This window comes from Dunckerocampus dactyliophorus, chromosome 1 (assembly GCF_027744805.1).
Source record: "Dunckerocampus dactyliophorus isolate RoL2022-P2 chromosome 1, RoL_Ddac_1.1, whole genome shotgun sequence".
In the NCBI taxonomy this organism is placed as follows: domain Eukaryota; kingdom Metazoa; phylum Chordata; class Actinopteri; order Syngnathiformes; family Syngnathidae; genus Dunckerocampus; species Dunckerocampus dactyliophorus.
In genome coordinates, this window is record NC_072819.1 from 2,313,401 (window position 1) to 2,332,860 (window position 19,460).

A 19,460-nucleotide genomic window follows, 5' to 3' on the forward strand; every position below is an offset into this window, starting at 1 on the left:
AAAAAAAAAAGAAATCAAAATAAGGAATTAAAATTTTCATACTACTGTACAATTAGTGAGTTTTTTTTAGATAATGACATAATAAATAAATAACCCCTAATAAAGCAAAAAGACCAAGCTTGGTGCTTGTTGACATGAGCCAGGAAGGACAATCAATTAATCAACCAATCAAACTATTTAGTTATTATGTCATTATTTTTTTTTAAACCCTCATTAATTATATACAGTCAAACCTGTCTTAGCGGCCACCTGTATAGAACGACCACCTGCCTATAGCGGCCACTGAAAAATCCCCCGTATAAAATTTACGTGTTATAGACCCTGTGTATAGCGGTCACCTGTCTAATGCGGCAAGCGGCCACCCATTTTGTATCCCTTGGTCAATATCTGACCACATATCGCGGCCAAAGTAGAAACTCAAGTAGAAGCTTCATGCACGAAAAAGTTTTGTTTTTTAATCAATGAAGCCGTCGTGTGTAGACTTTAATTACCGAGTCCTAGCTCAGTCACAATCATTCACAAGATCCACACAAACTGTCAGTTGTACCAAATAAAAAGAGCCGTCTTCTTTGGAGCTTTTTGCAGACAGTGACACCGTTTATTTCCTGGTGTGAGACAATGTGCACTGGTCAATACTGTAATGCCCTTGTTGTGGGGAAGGAGAGACTCACCTCACAGATGCACTTTAATCGCCTTATTAACAGCAGTTTACTAACCTAGTAGTTCTTTACAACTTTCATCCGCAGTCCCACAGTGCCCTCTATTGGTCAACATGTAACAGTATAATTATATGTATCTGCAAACACAACAAGCTTCTAATCACAGACATGTTAATATGTGTGCGCACAAATTCAAAATGGCCACTAACCTGTCTATAACGGCCACCTGCCTATAGCGACCACTTTTGCTGTTTCCCTTTAGTGGCCGCTATAGACAGGTTTGACTGTACATGATGAAGTCGTCTCTGTCAGCGAATGCATGCAGGCAAAGTCCAGTTCCTCCTCCCTTTCTCATTTTTAACTCTTTTCAAAAATGCACATTTTCCCCACTTGGGTGTGAAATTTTTTTTTGTGCCCTGCAAAGGGAGCCACAGCAAGGATGCTGAAGACCAGAGCCGTGGGTTGCCGACCCCTGCACGATGCGCTCGGGCCCATTAGACACCGCTGTCAGCTTTCAGCAATGTCCACAAGGAACAAATATAGCCCCCTAATGGAGGTCATATTTCGACAGCTATATCCATGGGGAGTTTTCACCCTATATGCCTTCAGGCGAAGGGTAGTGAAGCTCCTCAAGTTTGCACCTCAAGTGAAGCTTTAATGGATCTTGATTTGATAAAGCAAACAATGAACTTGTGTGTGAGTTTAACTGTGACATATTGTTTTAATCACAAAATGTCCCTGTTAGCAGGCTGTTAGCATGGAATTGGAACCGCAAATCATTGTCTCCTAGCTCCGTTGCCAGTGAGCGGTTGACGGTAGATTTTTTTTGCCAATTAACAAAGTTACGCTACAAGAGTTATGCTTCTTTTCATCATGCTTGCAAAATAACTTGACTTTGACTTCACAACTCATTGACTGTGTTTTTACAGCCTGGGACCATTTACATTGGAACTTACCTTCATACACGTTCTTACACTGCCATCTACTGTTCAGTTTATGCAAATGCAGATGCGATGGGGAAAATACGACAAGCCTCCTCCCTTTTGGTTTATTTAATTGGCAAACCTGTCAACTTGTAGCAGCAAGCGCGTGCAGATCAATCCGGTGCTCCGCTGGAATCATGGCCTTAAGACTGTTTGAAGAAAAAGAACATGTTGCTGCCTACATGCAGTACAGAGTAGAGAATCCTCAAGAAGTGATCAACAGGATGATGGACTTCATGAAACCAAAGGTATGTTTGTGAGCGCCAACAGGCAGCAGCCTGACATTATGTCGTCCCTTAAAATTCAGCTTGTGTGATTTGGAGCTTCTCAACAAGCTGCATTAAAAGGGGCAGCTGTTTTTTTGTTGTTTTTTTTTTTTTTTGGGGGGGGGGGTGATTTAACATGGGGCATGAGACAAGAGTGATCTGGATGAAAAAAAAATCCCTTTATGCTCTGACAGAGGAGATGCATACAATTTCAACACAATAACAAACTTTATTGGACCTGACGAGTGAGAGAATGATGAAAACGACAAGAAAATCAGAGCTCTGGAAAATGGCTTGGCAGATCTGAAGAATACATGTGCTGCTCAGTAAATTAGAATTTGACCGAAAAATTTACTTTTTTCAGTAATTTCATTCAAGTGAAACTTGTGTATTATACAAGTCGGTGCTGGCGAGACAGGGACCATAGCTTGCGCCATTGATGGCTGCATTTGCTGTGGCTGGCTGCTTGCCACGCTTGGAGCACCTCCACTCTCCTTTCCCCCCCTCCCCTGGTGCAAGTAGTAAAAGAGTGCTTATCTGCGCCTATATTGCTGAGGTTTTTTGCCAGTCCCACATTGTGCTCCACAATGGCAATTGCTCTAAGACTGCAAGGGAACTCAGCTTCCTCTAAAATGAGTTTGCTGGCCAATTAAGCCAAGTACTGGTGTTAGTCCTGCTGGAAAACGAAATCTGAATTTCCATAAAGTTGGTCAGCAGCGGGAAGCTTGAAGCCCTCTAAAACTTACTGGTAGAAAACGCAGTGAACCAACACCAGCTGATGACATGGCCTCCCACTGCTGGCCAACTTTATGGAGATGGAGATTTATTTTTCTAGCAGGACTTGGCACCTGTACACAGAGCCAAAACTACAAGTACCTGGTTTAAAGACCACGGTATCTCTGTCCTTAATTGGCCAGCAAACTCACCTGACCTCAACCCCATAGAAAAATACGCCAGACCCAACAATGCAGAAGAGCTGAAGGCCACTATCAGAGCAACCTGGGCGCTCATAACACTTGAGGAGTGCCACAGACTGATCGACTCCATGCTACGCCGTGTTGCTGCAGTAATTCAGGCAAAAGCAACCCCAACCAGTTTTATGACTGTGGCAATGTTGCCTTTTTTTTTGTTTGTTCTTTTGCGTCTTCTTTGCCATGATGAATCGGTGGCTCCATGATCGATAGCGCGAACTGATTCAGTACTGGTTTCACCTGGCTTGATTAATCCTGATCTACTCATCCTGACTTGGGCTTTTTGCAACCAATTAAGCCTTGACACTCTCGTTTGGGGTTGGTTGAGCTCAGCTCAGTCATTTATCCTGGATGTCTGAATCCTACTTTTTTGCAACGGACCCCAGGTCTCGGTCGCGCAACAAAGAAATTGCGTTGGGAAGCAAGGACATGGAAGCATACCACCTGCTGCCTCGAAAGAACAGGTTCCTTAAACGTCTCGTCTCAGGCCCCATGTTAAATCCCCCCCCTTTCTTATTCTTCTTAAAACACACGTGTCATGTCATCCTGTTTAGGTGCAACAGAAGTTCAGCCTTGCAGTGGATGTTGGATGTGGTAATGGTAAAGGGACCATGCTGTTGGCCCCCTTCTTCGACCAGGTTGTTGCGACAGATGTGAGCCCCGCCCAGCTGGAAATGGCGCAGGCCAATAGCCTTTGCTCAAACATTACTTACAGGTGAGGCCAAATTAGGTCTCAGCCCGCTTAGCAGTTCATTGAGGTTTTAAGGTAAATGATGTCAGTTGAAACTAGAACAGGAGCTTCTAGTTAGAGAACATCTGTGTCATCGTGGTGAAACTTTAACTTCAGCTGGATTTCAAGTGTTGCTCTCTGTCAAACGTTCCACTGTCCTCCTCCTCCGGCCTCTAAACCTCAAGGCAGTGTCCTGCAGAAGAACTCCCATTCGAGTCGAGTCAGGTCGACCTTGTGACGGCCATGATGGCAGCCCACTGGTTTGACCGCCCGCGCTTCCTGAAGGAGGTCGACCGCGTGCTGAAGCCCAGTGGCTGCCTAGCCCTGCTAGGTTTCCCGATGGACATGGAGCTGGAGTATGGCACTGCCACAAGTGCACTTAACAACATCTGTGAAGAGGTGATTTTCTTAAATTCTCTTTAGTTGTGGAGTATCAGGTAGCGGAGAAGACGTTCTAAGTACAACCTGGAATGGTCACCAATCAATCACAGGGAACATCATAACAATTAGCGATTAACACTCATAACTATGGACAGTTTAGAGTCTCCAATATCTAACATGCATGTTTTTGGGATATGAAGAGTTGTGTGACATTTCAAACCTTGATCTTTTGAGTGTGAGACTGCTAAAACGACACCACTCTGCAGCCACACATTGTGTATGCATAAGATTACGCCCAAAAAGCCTGCCAGAAATGTAGCGTATTGACCCCAAAAAGACAGACACGGTGCTTGTGTTGCATTTTCTCTTAGATAATTCTCACTTCTGCTCGCTCTTGCTGTTATTTTAAGTTGCGTTGACATTTGAGCTCAAGTGAACTGCACATCATATGAGTTCACTTGCGATCATACCTGTCAACATTTGCATTTGAAAAGAAGGGACATTTTCCACAAAATCAGGGAGCATGATGGACATTTCCGATGTAAGCAGGGAGGTTACCATTGAGCTGTGCTCAAGCATGGATACTGATTCAAGGCCCTGTTACACATTGACGATTTAGCCAGCGCATGCCCGACGTGATCATTTTGATGGCATACTTTGAACTGTCGAGTTTTTTTTTTCAATTTTGGGCGTATACATAGCGTATTCATAACGGGTTCGACGTATACATGACGTATTAGTAACTTATATAGAACGTTTCTATAACTTATAGACAACTTATACCTACGAATGCGTAGCGTGTTGCCGGTGTTCACAACTTATGCCCAACGCCAGTCTAACTTATGCAAACCGCGCGGCAGCGTATGGCCAATGATCACGTGCCGTAGCCTATAAAAAAGCTGCCACTTGATGACTCAAATCATAACCTCACTAGACATCGCAGTGTCAACATCACCATCATGCCGAAGAAAAATTCGAAGACCGCTGCCAAGCAGTATCAGGGCAAAGAGGGCGAGGACGTGGACGTACGAAAGATCCATCACCACCCACAGCCTCCCCCTCCCACTCTCACTCTGATGGAGTTGACGCAGGTTCTAACGCCTCTCAGGCATCGTCAATGGTATCAGAAGCTGCTTCCCCAGCGGCCACCATCTCCTCTCAGCTAACTCTTGCCAAGAAGAGAGCCAAGAAGACACAGTTTTGTCTCAATGTCCAAGAGGAGCAGCTTATGTGTGATTTCCTTCATGAGAACACCATCCTCTGGGACATCAAGAAGACTGACTACCGGAGAGTGGACAAGAAGGCAAAGGTATGCTTGATATTATCTTGACGTAGTACGACTTGTGCATAACTTACAAACAATGTGTGTGAACGGGCGTCAACGATCGCATAACTTATTGCCAGCGTATGCATCCGATGAAAAGTTTTGTGCATGCACAAAATTTTTGGACGACTTGGACGTACTACGATGTATGCCGGCGTGCTTCAGCGTACTCTTAACTTACACAAAACTTACCCATAACTTATTCGACGTACGCCAGCGTATTGGGCAAATTTTTCATACGTTGGCATACGCGGGCTAAATCGTCAAGGTGTGACAGGGCCTTCAGTGGGAGAGCTACAGGTAAGAAGGGCAAAATACGGTAGTTCTCCAGGAAATATGGGACGGTTGAGAGGTTTGCTTGCAAGCGGACTGAGATTCGTCTCTCAAGCGGGTTGGTGCGCACCAAGATTCAGTGGATTGCCCTCAAGAATTGCATTAGCTGAGCAAACACACCAGAGCCGGTTTTAACCAAATCTCACATGGCAAGTGCGAACACACCCACAGCAAACATCCCCCAGGAGTTGCTTGGGGCCCTGGATGCTGCCTTGGTTGACATCTGCAGCATTGCGGAGACAATCAGGGGCGGTGACTGCATTGGTGTGTTCCAACTATCATGGAATCACATTCCTCACCCTTCCTGGTAAGGTCGGTTCAGGGTGTTTTTAGAGGGGTGTGCGCTGCATAATTGAATCTCAGAGTCAGGAGGAGCAGTGTGGTTTTTGTCCTGGTTGTGGAACTTTGGACCAATCCTACACTCTCAGCAGGATCCTTGAAGGTGCGTGGGAGTTTGCCCAGCTGTCTACATTTGTTGTTCCAATTGTTCCAAGGTATTTGACAGTGTTCCTCTGGGAATCCTGCAGGGAGTACTTTGGGAATATGGGGTACTGGACCACATAATTAGGGCGGTTCACTCCCTATATGACCTGTGTCAGTGCTTCGTCAGCACTGGGCTCTCCCTTGAGATCAGGTGAGGAGCACTGCTCCTCCACATTGAGACGAGCTAGATGAGGTGGCTCTGGTATCTGGTTAGGATGCCTCCCGGACACGTTCAGGGCACGTCTGACCGATAGGAGGCCTGGGGAAAGACCGAGGACAAGTTAGAGAGACTTTATCTCTCAGCTGGCCTGGGAATGCCTCAGGATCTGTCGGGAGCAGCTGGACGAAGCACCCGGGGAGAGGGAAGCCTGGGCTTCAGGTCTTAGGCTGCTGCTTAAATTATATAAAAATTGTTGTTCAGCCCAAATAAGATGCATGTCACTCATGCTTTATCACTGCTGTATTACATATTCTTCTTCTCTTCCTCTACTCTCTTAACACCCATGGTTGCCCTTTGAATTCACAAAAGCCAAACAAAAAGCAAACCACAACCAGGATTGATGCTGTGAACTGAGGTCTTGTGAGGTATGCTGCGGTCTTGCACATTGCGTAACGTCCTGCACGATTGTGGTTGTAATTACTGTAACATGCCTAGGAGGGCGTCAGTGATTGGCCGCAGGACCAATTTCCACCTTCATTTTTCTTTGTCGTCAATTACTATTTATGATCAGTTTTATGCAGCTCTGCGACCCTTCACAAACCCTTGTCAGGGGTCCTCCTTGTCAAAGATCTACTTGGACATGTTTGAGTCCTGCACCTATCCGGACAAAGAGTGGTGAGTGTCTCAGTCATATCTTGACTAGCTGAAGCCCACCCCCCTTTTAAACTCCCTTTTTTCATCCAGGAATGACTGTCTAAGAGTTACCACCATGGTGACGGTAAACTCTTTCATCGGCATGGTAGAGACTGCCACCGGGTACCAGAAACTGAAGCACCTGGACGCCACTGAGGCCAAACGCCTTTCTGACGACATCAGGAACAAGTGAGACATGACTCATGTCATCATGAATCATCTCATCATTTCAACTGTTACCATAAGAGCCTGTCCAATCTTCTCTCTTTTCCCTCCACCTCTCAGCCAACTGTGACACTAAATCAGCTCAAATTTATTTGCTTCATCCCTCATTCCTGTGTGTTTTTTCTGATTATCTAACTTAGCTCTGTGCCATCTCACCACCCATCGTCCTTCTCTGTCATTTTAACCTTTATATTGACAACACTCACTCCAAACCTGCCATCAACTTTCTGGACCTACCTCAATTCTTTAATATTAATCACCACATCAATTTCTTCCACTCCCTGTCATGGACACTTCTTGGATGCGGTCTGCTTAACTGGTACCACCGTAAACAACATCTCCAGCACTAACCCTCACCTTTCTGACCACTTTGCTATCACTAGAGACATTGACATTCCTCATGCTTGATCTCGATCCGTAATCCCAATTCGCAGTTTGAATCCCACCATACCACCACTTAGTTTGCCTTTCTTCCCCCTATATATGACACCCCTGTTGACCTGGTCAACCTCTCCTCCTGTCTCAAAGATTTAGCACCCATCAAAACCAGAACCGTGACAGTCAGACACTCGGCCACCTGTTTCACTCCCGCTCTACGACAGATGAAAACTAGAAAATGACAACTGGAATGCCTACACAAAAAACTGGTCTCACTGCCCACCTTCTAAGCCTATACTGACTTCATCCACCAGTACAAAACAAACATAAAGCCCCGGTCACACCGCCCGAACTTTGCTGTAGTGTCCCTAGAGCGGTGAAAAAAATCATCACCGCTTGTAACCGCGCACAAAATGGGAAAAAAAAATAGAAAACACTGGCGTTGTTCTAGCGGTGCACCGCTGAAGCCGCCATTGCTTTAGGTTTAACGGTAGCGAACGTTGATTTAGCGGTGACGCGAGCGTTGATAGAGCGGCGTTCGGCACATGCGGGCTGGTGGCATCCTCATTGTTCTGTGGGTGGTGTCGAATAAACAAGCCTACTAGTTATTTATGACTCTAATCGCCAGGTCTGCTGGCATGCATCATACAGTACAGCTCCACACTCACACAACTGTTGGTCCCATTTGCAGTCCCACAGTGCCCTCTACTGGTCAACATGTATCAGTATAAATATAATGTGTCTGCGAACACTACACTCATGAAGCGCTGGAAGTCTCATTCCACAGCTCCACCATCAGCTTGTCATATCCATGGTAGTACAGTTTTACTGTAACTTTGAGCAAATTTGATATAACTGAGGTCTGCACTCAACGGCTATCCCAAATGGGCTCCTCGTCCATTTCTCCCCGTATTAATAGCGAAATTATGCTCCGCCTCCGACACCTCCATACCAACGCCAAACCAAAGTTCATCACCGCAATGGATCGCTGCTTCATCGCTGCTTCAACGCCTGACACCGTTCCAGCAATCCCGTGTCCGCTCGTAAAGCGCTTACAGCCGCTCCAACTAAGCTTTTGCAACGTTTAATCACCGCCCGGGCAAAGCTGGCGAAGCAGCAGTGGTCCAGCGTTCAAGATTTCTGCATTGGCGTAGCGGACCCAAGCGTCCACGAACTTCCGTCTAGCGGCGCCAAACTTTGACTGGCCGTTGTTGGAGCGGTGATGAACTTTGCCGTAGCGGAAAATTGCCCGCTCCTCACCGCTGGCAATATTTTGTGCAGCTCAAAACTTTCGGAGCGGTAGGAGGGACCATCAGCGGTGGCCGAGCGTATACGACGTTGCCTTAACGGGGGCCAACTTCTGTTAAACAGTGGTGCGCGGTTACGAGCGGTGATGAATTTTTTTCACCGTTTCAGGGACGCTACAGCAAAGTTCGGGCGGTGTGACCGGGGCTTTAACTCCGCCCGGTCTTTCTGTTCACTTCATCTACCTGGCTCCTGCGACCCTAAGACCCTGTTCTCCATGATCAACAAACTCCTCAAACCCAGCGGTAATATCTCCTCTTCATTCACTGTCCACAATGAAACTCTTTCCTCTTTCTTCCAAACCAAAATCGAAATTATCGACAGCACTCCTCCCACCCCTCCTGCTGTCCACTCCCCACACTTTCCCTCTCCTCCTCCCACCGCACATGTCTTATGCCAGTTCTCCCCTGATCATTCAGTCTGACATCTCGTCCATCCTCAAAGGTATTAAAAACTCAACGCGTGTTATGATCCCTTGCCATCCAGCCTCATCAAAGTCTGTCTCCCCATCACCTCTCCTGTCATCGTATTAATCATCAACATATTCCTCACCTCTGGCTCCGTCCATCACCCCCATCCTGAAGAAAAACGTTCTTAACCCCGACATAATAGACAACTTCCGGCCAATCTCCAACCTCCCATTCCTCTCCAAACTCTTGGAACGTGTCGTCACTGTCCAGATCAAAAGCCACCTCAACTCCAACCATTTCAGCCACCACAGCACTGAAACAACTTCTCAAAATCACAAACAACCTTCTTACTGGATCGGACTCGGACCACATTACCATCTAATCCTTTTGGACCTCACTGCAGCCTTTGACACCATCAGTCACTCCATCCTCCTCACCTGCCTTTTATCCACCCTCATATCTCATAATCATATCTCACCGACCATCATCAATTCATCCACATCAACCATTGCTCCTCCTCCATTGGCCCCCTCTCCCACAGTGGACCCCAGGGATCAGTGCTTTGCTCTCTCCTCTTCAACCTGTACTTACATTCTCATGGTAGCATCATTCGCCGTCATGGTCTTCAGTTCCATTGTTAGCTAGACGATATCTGGCTCAATGTATCCACCAACTCCATCACTGGCACCACACACACCACCCTCACCTCCTGCCTTTCCCAAACTCAATTTCATCAAGCTGAAGTGTCATAAATCAGATATCGTCATCATTGTTCCTAACATTGGTTGTTACTCATGAAAAGCTCACCGCTGTTAAAGGCTTTGATAATATAATGGCCATGCGTTGTCCTACTGAAGGGACAGTGAGAGAAATTTCTGGAGGAGTGATGAAAGAAAATAAAAAACTGATGACACAAGATTAAAAAAAACTGTGCCACTGTTATTAGCAACAATTTATTCACAGCTCAGCACTCACTGTGTGTGGCTCGACAGTACATTGTCATGACCTGAAGATGTCTTCTTCCTCAGGCTAATGGCCGCCATGCAGGTGTCCTCAGCAGACACGGAGCTCACCATGGTGATCAAGTATTTCTACATGTTTGCACGCAAACCTTGATCCTTCCAACTGGCCCAAAGACCGACAAGCGAAGGGTCTCTCTGGTGAACACTCATAAGATTTGGAAAATAATCTCAGCCCTGCATCCTGACCTCTGCAGGAAATAAAATTTGAAAGTTGAGAAGAAAGAGCGCTGTTTAATTTAAAATAATTTTTTGTCTTCTCTTCTGAATTGCTCCAGCTGCTATTATGTAGACCGGTGCTTCTCAAATAGTGGGGTGGTAGAGGCAGGGGGTATTATAAAATTCTTCTGTTAGTTTTTTTCTTCACGCTTGAATGATGCCAGAAACTCTTAAGCCACAATTATGACACATGCCTCGGGTAATATTCCTACAATATTTACAGTAAGTGAATGCAACACCTCCAGTTCTGCACAGTTGCACGCATGTGATGTTTATCTGAAGCAGCAGCACACTTACCAGGACATGGAACACTTTCAGAAGCAATAATCGAATTTTATGTCTGCGGGGGTGGGGTGGGTGTTGATGGGAAAGGGGTTGTTTGGGGGCAGTTTTTAATTCTGTCCAGCACTTTGTGTTGCATTTTATATGTAAGAAAAGTACATTCTAAATAGATTGATTAGTTGATTAATTGATTGTTCTGCCTAGCTCACGCCAACTAGACTAAGGAACAAGCTTGGTCTTTGTTAACATTTTACTTGATTAGGGGTTACGTATTTATTATGTCATTATCTAAAAAAACTCACTAATTATATACATGATTATCATGTATATAATACATACAGTACATGCATACAGTCATAGTCCAGCTCCCCCTCCATTTCTCATTTTTAACTCTTTTCAAAAATCTGCATTTTCCCTAGTTGGGTGTTAAAAAAAATTTGAGCCCTGCAAAGGGAGCCACAACCAGGACCACAACCAGGGTTGTCGCCCCTGCACGTCACGCCCATTAAACACTGCTGTCATCTTTAAGCAATGTCCACAAGGAACAAATATAGCCCCAATGGAGGTCATATTTCGAAAAGGACAGCTATGTCCATGGGGAGTTTTCACCCTAGATACCTACAGGCGAAGGGTAGCGAAGTACCCCAAGTTTGCACCTCAAGTGAAGCTTTAATGGATCAAGATTTGATAAAGCAAACAATTAACTTGTGTGTGAGTCCAAATGTATAACGTATATATATATGTATATATATTTTAGCACAAAACGTCCCAGCATGGAAGCGAAACATGAAATAATTGTCTCTAAGCTCCGTTCCTCGTCAGCTGTTGACGGTAGCTTTTTTGCGAACTAACACGTGACGCTACAAGACTCAAACTAACTAAACTTGACTTGACACCTCATTGACTGTGTTTTTACAGCCTGGGACCATTTACAGTGGAACTTACCTTTATACACGTTCCTACACTGCCACCTACTGTTGAGTTTATGCAAATGCAGATGCAAAGGAAAAAACGACAACACTCCCCCCTTTTGGTTGATTTAATTGGCAAACTTGGCAACTTGGAGCAGCGTGCGCGTGCAGATCAGTCCGGTGATCCGCTAGAATCATGGCCTTAAGACTGTTTGAAGAAAAAGAGCATGCTGCTGTCTACATGCAGTACAGAGTAGAACATCCTCCTGAAGTGATCAACAGGTTGATGGACTTCATGAAACCAAAGATATGTTTGTGAGCGCAAACAGGCAGCAGCCATTTTTGAAGACATTATGTAACCCATTCAAATTCAGCTCGTGTGCTTTGGAGCTTTTCAACAAGTTGCGTTATGGTAATGGTCATGGTAATGGTTTAAGTCATCATAAACATGCATACAAGTCACACTGGAGCACATCACATAGTACAATTCACAATTTTGCATGTCCAAAAAGGAGTAGGAAGAAGCAAAGCTTATTTAATCCTACCCCTCATCAGTTTCACATCAGTTGCAATACATTTATTCACCTCTTGTTTTCCAGGTGTACTTCATAAGGGTACATAACAGTATAGAATCATAGCGTAGCGTAATAAAGAGTGAGTACAGACCATGTACTCACCAGAATGAAGAGTTAGTAGTCAGTGTAGTAGTGGTTAGATATACTGTAGTATTGTATGTACACAGTGGCTCAGGTCTCTTCTTCTTTGTATTTTGTACACAACAACCGCTTGTACTTAAAATCACTCATTTTAGTGCATTGTTTGAGATCCTTACTCAATCCGTTCCACAACTTCATTCCACATACAGAAATGCTGACATTTTTTTTTAGGTTTAATAAGATCATATTTCTTCTCTCTTGTTGAAAATAATTGTTTTACGTTTTTGGGTAGAAGGTTATTGTTTGCACTTACCAAATAGCATTATTTCAGTTTTACTGAGGTTCAGGGATAGTCTGTTTTTATCAAACCATCTTTTTAATAGATTTAGTTCATCTGTGATTTGTTGTACTAGCTCTGGTGTGCTGTCTCAATGAACAGAATGCAGTTGTATCGTCTGCAAATAATACTAGCTTTAGGTCTTTCAGGACTTTACAGATGTCGTTTATATATAGATTGAACAGTTTTGGTCCTAGGATTAACCCCTGGGGTACGCCGCATGATATATTTAACCTCGTGGATGTACTGTATATTCTCCTAGCTTCACATATTGCCTCCTGTCTGCTTTTAACCCAGTTCAAGACTAATGCTGTGATTCCATACCTTTCTAGTTTTGTGATGAGGATATCATGATCAGTTGTGTCGAAGGCTTTTGTTAAATCCATCAATACTGCAGCTGCACACTTTCTGTGATCTATAGCATTGCTAATTTCCTCTGTAATTTTTAATTAGTGCCATGGAAGTTGAAATGTTAGTTCTGGATCCGTATTGGCTGTCCGTGAGTAATTAATTTTTGTTTATAAATGTGTCCAACCTGTTGTTGAATAGCTTTTCAATGATTTTGGAAAATTGTGGTAATAAGAACACTAGTCGTTAGTTTGTGAATGGAAACGCACATGTTTAATGTCATCCTGTTTAGGCGCAACAGAAGTTCAACCTTGCCGTGGATGTTGGATGCAGTAATGGTAAAGGCACCATACTCTTGGCCCCCTACTTCGACCAGGTTGTTGGGACAGACGTGAGTCCCGCCCAGCTGGAAATGGCGCAGGCCAATAGCCTTTGTCCAAACGTGACTTACAGGTGAGACAAATCATGGGCTTGGCCAGATGGAATGCAGTTCGTTGAGGTTTTAAGGTAAATGATGTCAGTTGAAACTAGTACAGGAGCTTCTAGTTAGAGAAGGTCTGTGTCATGGTGGTGAAACTTTGACTTCAGCTGGATTTCAAGCGATGCTTTCTGTCAAGCGTTCTAACCCGTCTCTACACTGTCCTCCTCCTTCGACCTCTAAACCTCAAGGCAGTGTCCTGCAGAAGAACTCCCGTTCGAGTCGAGCCAGATCGAACTTGTGACCGCAATGACTGCAGCCCACTGGTGCCCGTGCCCGTGCCCGTGCTTCCTGAAGGAGGCCGACTGTGTACTGAAGCCTAATGTCTGCCTGACCCTGCTAGGCTTCCCGATGGACATGGAGCTGGAGTATGGCAATGTCACAAGTACGCTTAACAACATCTGTGAAGAGGTGATTTTAAAAAAATTGTCTTTAGTTGTGGAGTATCGAGGGACCTCAGAGGTAGCTCTGAGTACCAATCAATCACATGGCACATAAAGACAATCAGCAATTTACACTCACAATCAAAGCTAGGGACTGTTTTGAGTCACCAATTAAGGTAACATTCATGTTTTTGGGACGTTGGGCACGGGGAGAACATGCAAACTCAGATGGAATTTCGATCTTATCAGTGTGAGACTGCTAAAACTACACCACTGTGCTGCCCCACATTGTGTATGCATGTATCAAAAATCTCTCATAAAAATATGCCCAAAAAGACTACCGGAACTGTAGCGTATTGACCCAAACACAGAGAGACAAGGCTTGTGTCGCATTTTCGCTTTCTATAATTGTCATTTCTGCTCGCACTTGCTGTATTTTAGGCTAATTTTAAGATAATTTTTATTAATGAAATGAGTCATTAAACAAGAAATATGATATGATGATGATAACTGCACATCTTCTCGTGCCTGGGGGCTCCACGGTGGACTGTCCTGTTTCTGGGGCTGGGGAGCTCCTCGGTAGCGGGGCCCTGGGGGTGGGTGAGATCTGCCAGGAGTTCCTTGGGGCCCTGGATTCTGTCTTGGTTGACACGACTCTGCATTGGCAGATCAGAGGGTGTGTTTTAACTATCGTGGGATCACTAATGTCAACCTTGTTGGTCAGGTCTCTTCATGGATTCTGGAGAGGAACGTCTGCTGCATAGTTGAATCTCAGATTCATTCTGTGGGGCGTACTTCGGGAGTATGGGACACCAGACCACCTAATTCGGGCTCTTCACTCCCTGTATCGGAGTTTGGTCAGCATTGGGCTGTCCCTTAGAGATCGGGTGAGAAGCATGGTCATCTGGGAGAAACTTGAAGTAGAGTTGCTGCTCCTCCGCTTTGAGATGAGCCAGATAAGGTGGCTCTGGCATCAGGGCATTTCTGACCGGTAGAAGACCTGGAGGAAGACCCATGACAAGCAGAGAGACTATGTCTCTCAGCTGGCCGATACGATATGATGTTGATCACATTTACTAATTAAATTGCGTAAAAATTGTCGTTCAGCCCGAATAAGATGTCTGGCGCTCATGGCTGTCTCGCACGCATGCTTTACCACTGCTGTATTGTATATTCTTCTTCTCTTCCCATGCTCTCTCCTCTGAACACCCCTGGTTGCCTTTTGAATTCACAAAAGCCAAACAAAAAGCAAAACACTACCAGGGTTGATGCTGTGTGAACTGAGGTCTTGTGAATAAGCTGTGGTCTTGTGGTTCAAACTTGTATTGCACTGCGCTGTAATTACTGCGGTATGTTTTTACATTATAAACATGCCTTGGAGGGCGTCAGTGGTTGGTTGCAGAACGAGTTTCCACCTTCATGTTTCTTTGTCTTCACTTGCTATTTATGGTCAGTTTTATGCAGCTCTACGACCCTTCAGAAACCCTTGTCTGGGCTCCTCCTTGTCAAAGATCCACTTGGACACGTTTGAATCCTGCACCTATCAGGACAAACAGTGGTGAGTGGCTCAGTCAAATCTTGACTCGCAAAACTACCTGAGACTCTGCTCGGTCCTCCTATTAGTCACACTTCATCCACACTGGCTCCAGCGACCCTAAGAACCTGTTCTCCACCATCGACAAACTCCTCAAACCCAGCAGCAATATCTCCTCTTCATTCACTGTCAACCAATGTAATTCCTTCCTCTCATTCTTCCAATCCAAAATCAAAACTCTCTACAGCACTCCGACCACTCCTCCCACTCTTTCTTCCTCTGCTCCTCCCAACTCCGCAAATTCCCCTCGGCCCTTCCATTGCAACATTCCATCACTAATCATTCAGTATGACATCTCTTCCATCCTGAAAGGCATGAAAAACTCAACTCATGTGTACTTGATCCCATCCAGCCTCATCAAAGTCTGTCTCTCTATCATCTCTCCTGTCATCGTATCAATCATCAACATATTCCTCACCTCTTGGCTCCGTCCCTCCCTCACAGAAACTTCCCGCCATCACCCCCATCTTGAAGAAACTCGGTCTTAACCCCGACATAATGGACAACTTCCAAGCAAGCTCCCCCTGTAAGTACAGCAGTTAAAGTGTGGAATGAAGAAACTGATCAAGTACTTCAGGACTGCTTTGGCTGCACAAACTGGGATGTGTTTAAAACTGCAGCGGGGAGGGAAGATTGTACTGTTGATTTGGATGAATATGCTTCTGCTGTTACTGGCTACATTAGCACATGTATAGAGACTGTTAGCACCACCAAGTATTACAGAAAATACCCTAACCAAAAACAGTGGATGAACTGTGATGTAAGGGCTAAGCTACGTGCTCGTTCAACTGCATTTGTCATGGGCACCGCTGAGGACTACAAAAAGGCCAGATATGACCTGAGGAGGTCCATACGAGAGGCCAAAAAACAGTACAGACAGAACCTGGAGGGCTACTATTCCACCTCAGACCCTCGGCGCATGTGGGCGGGGCTCCAGCACATCACAGACTATCGACAGCAGAGTAGCGTAGCCACGTCCAGCCAAACCACACTTCCTGATGAGTTGAATGAGTTCTATGCCCGCTTTGACACCCAAACTCCTGATGAGCAGAGAGGGTGGCTGGACTTGGGGAGCACACAGGACTCACCTCTCATGGTGACATCAGCTGATGTGCGCAGGGTTCTGAACAAAACAAACCCACGAAAAGCAGCAGGCCCAGACAACATCTCAGGACGTGCACTTCGGGTTTGCTCATCAGAGCTAGCTGATGTGCTTGCTGACATATTTAACCTGTCGCTTGCACAAGCATCTGTACCGACCTGCTTTAAGTCCACCACCATAGTGCCCGTACCCAAGAAGAGCAACGTGACCTGCTTGAATGACTATCGCCCTATAGCACTCACTCCTATTGTTATGAAGTGCTTTGAAAGAATAGTCATGACCCACATCAAAAAGAGCATCCCGGCCACTGTGGACCCTCTACAGTTTGCATATCGCCAGAACCGGTCCATGGATGATGCAGTCAACACTGCCATCCACACAGCCCTTTCTCACCTACAGGGCCAGGACACATACGTCAGAATGCTATTTATAGACTATAGCTCTGCTTTTAATACAGTCAGCCCCCACAAACTCACAGATAAGCTCCTCACACTTGGCCTGTCACCCTCCCTCTGTAACTGGGTGTTTAACTTTCTCACAGGCAGGCCCCAGTCAGTCAGAGTCCACAATCACACATCCAGCTCAAGAATTGTGAGCACTGGGACCCCCCAGGGGTGTGTGCTGAGTCCACTCCTCTACACGCTCTTCACCTACGATTGCGTGGCCTCCCAGAACAACACCAGCATCATTAAATTTGCGGATGACACTACAGTCATCGGACTGATCACTGGTGGTGTTGAAACGTCATACAGAAGAGAGGTGGCGGACCTCATAGCTTGGTGCCGTGATAACAATCTCCTTCTCAATACAGATAAGACTAAAGAGATGATCATCGACCCAAGAACAAGGGAAAAGGAGCCGCATAGACCCCTGTTTATTGATGAGACTGAGGTGGAGAGGGTGAAAACCTTCAAGTTCCTTGGCACACACATCAGCGAGGACCTCACCTGGTCTCACAACACCCAACAAATTATGAAGAAGTCCCAAAGGAGACTGTACTTCCTGAGAAGACTGAGGAAATTTGGCATGCCCACCACAATCCTGAGTTGCTTCTACAGATGCACTATGGAAAGTGTCCTTACCGCCTCCATCACTGTTTGGTACGGTAACTGTACAACACGTGATAGGAAGGCACTCCAGCGGGTGATCAAGACCTCACAGAACATTGTTGGGGCAGCCCTCCCCTCACTGCAAGACATTTATAAAACTAGAGTCCTACGAAGAACACACAACCTCATCAAGGACAGCACACATCCACAACACTCATTATTCACACTCCTACCGTCAGGCAGACGCTACAGGAGTTTGAAGTCCAGGACCACAAGGCTGGCAAACAGCTTTTACCCACAGGCCATCAGGCTTCTCAACGAAGCACTCACACACGCCGCACGCAACACACGCACACACTCATAGCACTTTATTTATTTATTTATTTATTTATTTATTTATTTATTTGTATTAATGTCTCTTCTGTTGTTGTTGCTTAATTTATTGGTATTTATGTTTCTGATGTTCTTATTCTTTTTCTTGTGTTTGTCTTTCTTTTTTTGGGAGAATGAACAGAATAAGAATTTCATTGCATAGTATAACTGCTGTTTTGCTATGCATATGGCAATAAAACTCTTGAATCTTGAACTTCTGGCCAATCTCAAACCTCCCATTCCTGTCCAAACTCTTGGAACGTGTGCAACATGAACCAATAGCCTATTCGAACAATTTCAATCTGGATTCCGCTCACAACACAGCACTGAAACAAGTTCTCAAAATCACAAACAACCTTCTTACTGCATCAGACTCGCACCACCTCGCTTTTTGGACCTCACTGCAGCCTTCAACACCATCAGTCACTCCATCTTCCTCTCCTGCCTTTTATCCACCCTCAAATCACTGGAACTGGTTTCCAGTTCCATTGTTAGGCAGATGATATCTAGCTCAATATATCCACCAACTCCATCAATGGCTACACACCCATCACCCTCACCTTCTGCCTGTCTGAAACTTCCTCAACTTCCTCAAACTCAACTATGACAAATCAGATATCATCACCATTGTTCCTAACATGGGTTGTTACTCATGAAAAGCTCACCGCTGTTTAAGGCTTTGATAATATAATGGCCATGCGTTGTCCTACTGAAGGGACAGTGAGAGAAATGTATGGAGGACTGATGAAAGAAAATAAAAAACTGATGACACAGGACAAAAACTACGACACAGTTGTCGATTATTAGCAACAATCTATTCACAGCTCAGCACTCAAAGTGTGTGGCTCGACAGTACATTGTCATGACCTGAAGATGTCTTCTTCCTCAGGCTAATGGCCGCCATGCAGGTGTCCTCAGCAGACACGGAGCTCACCATGGTGATCATGTATTTTTACATGTTTGCACGCAAACCTTGATCCTTCTGACAGGCCCAAAGACAGGCAAGTGTGGAAAAAAATGTCTGTCCCCTCGGGGGCGTGACAGAAAATAATTGAGAACCACTGATATAGACAGATTGAATAATAGGATTTATTTTCTGGCATTTTCATTGTAATTGTATCGCCCAATTTTCAGAATTTGCAAAAATTCCTAATCGCGCTGCTCTGCAGCAATGAGAGTCGCATGCATCCATAATTGCGACACTTGCTTGGGATAATGTTCCTACAATATTTACAGTAAGTCAATGCAACACTTCCTATTCTGCAAAATAGAAGACACATGTTTGGTTCAGTTTGGTACCTTACACCAGAGGCTCCCAACTTTCAGAAGCAATGACAAAAAAAAAAGAAAAAAGAACTTTATAAATAGCTAAATGACATTTTATGTAAATGCATATCAATTTTAGAAAT

The 19,460-nt window shown here is 45.0% G+C and overlaps 2 protein-coding genes across 2 annotated transcripts; both read left to right on the forward strand.

Moving 5' to 3' along the window:
* The first annotated feature begins 1,779 nt into the window (after positions 1 to 1,779).
* On the forward strand, positions 1,780 to 13,390 carry LOC129185859 (uncharacterized). The gene is made up of 7 exons (XM_054783418.1): positions 1,780 to 1,890; positions 3,434 to 3,594; positions 3,795 to 4,008; positions 6,862 to 6,965; positions 7,035 to 7,172; positions 10,330 to 10,461; positions 13,366 to 13,390. Exons 1-6 carry the CDS (start codon positions 1,780 to 1,782, stop codon positions 10,415 to 10,417), a joined length of 816 nt encoding a protein of 271 aa, XP_054639393.1. The 3' UTR covers positions 10,418 to 10,461; positions 13,366 to 13,390.
* On the forward strand, positions 11,929 to 19,028 carry LOC129193958 (uncharacterized). Its single transcript, XM_054798795.1, has 7 exons — positions 11,929 to 12,040; positions 13,364 to 13,526; positions 13,743 to 13,962; positions 15,389 to 15,492; positions 15,584 to 15,890; positions 15,973 to 16,054; positions 18,925 to 19,028. The coding sequence occupies exons 1-7, from the start codon at positions 11,929 to 11,931 to the stop codon at positions 19,026 to 19,028; spliced, it is 1,092 nt and encodes a 363-aa protein (XP_054654770.1).
* The last annotated feature ends 432 nt before the right edge of the window (positions 19,029 to 19,460 follow it).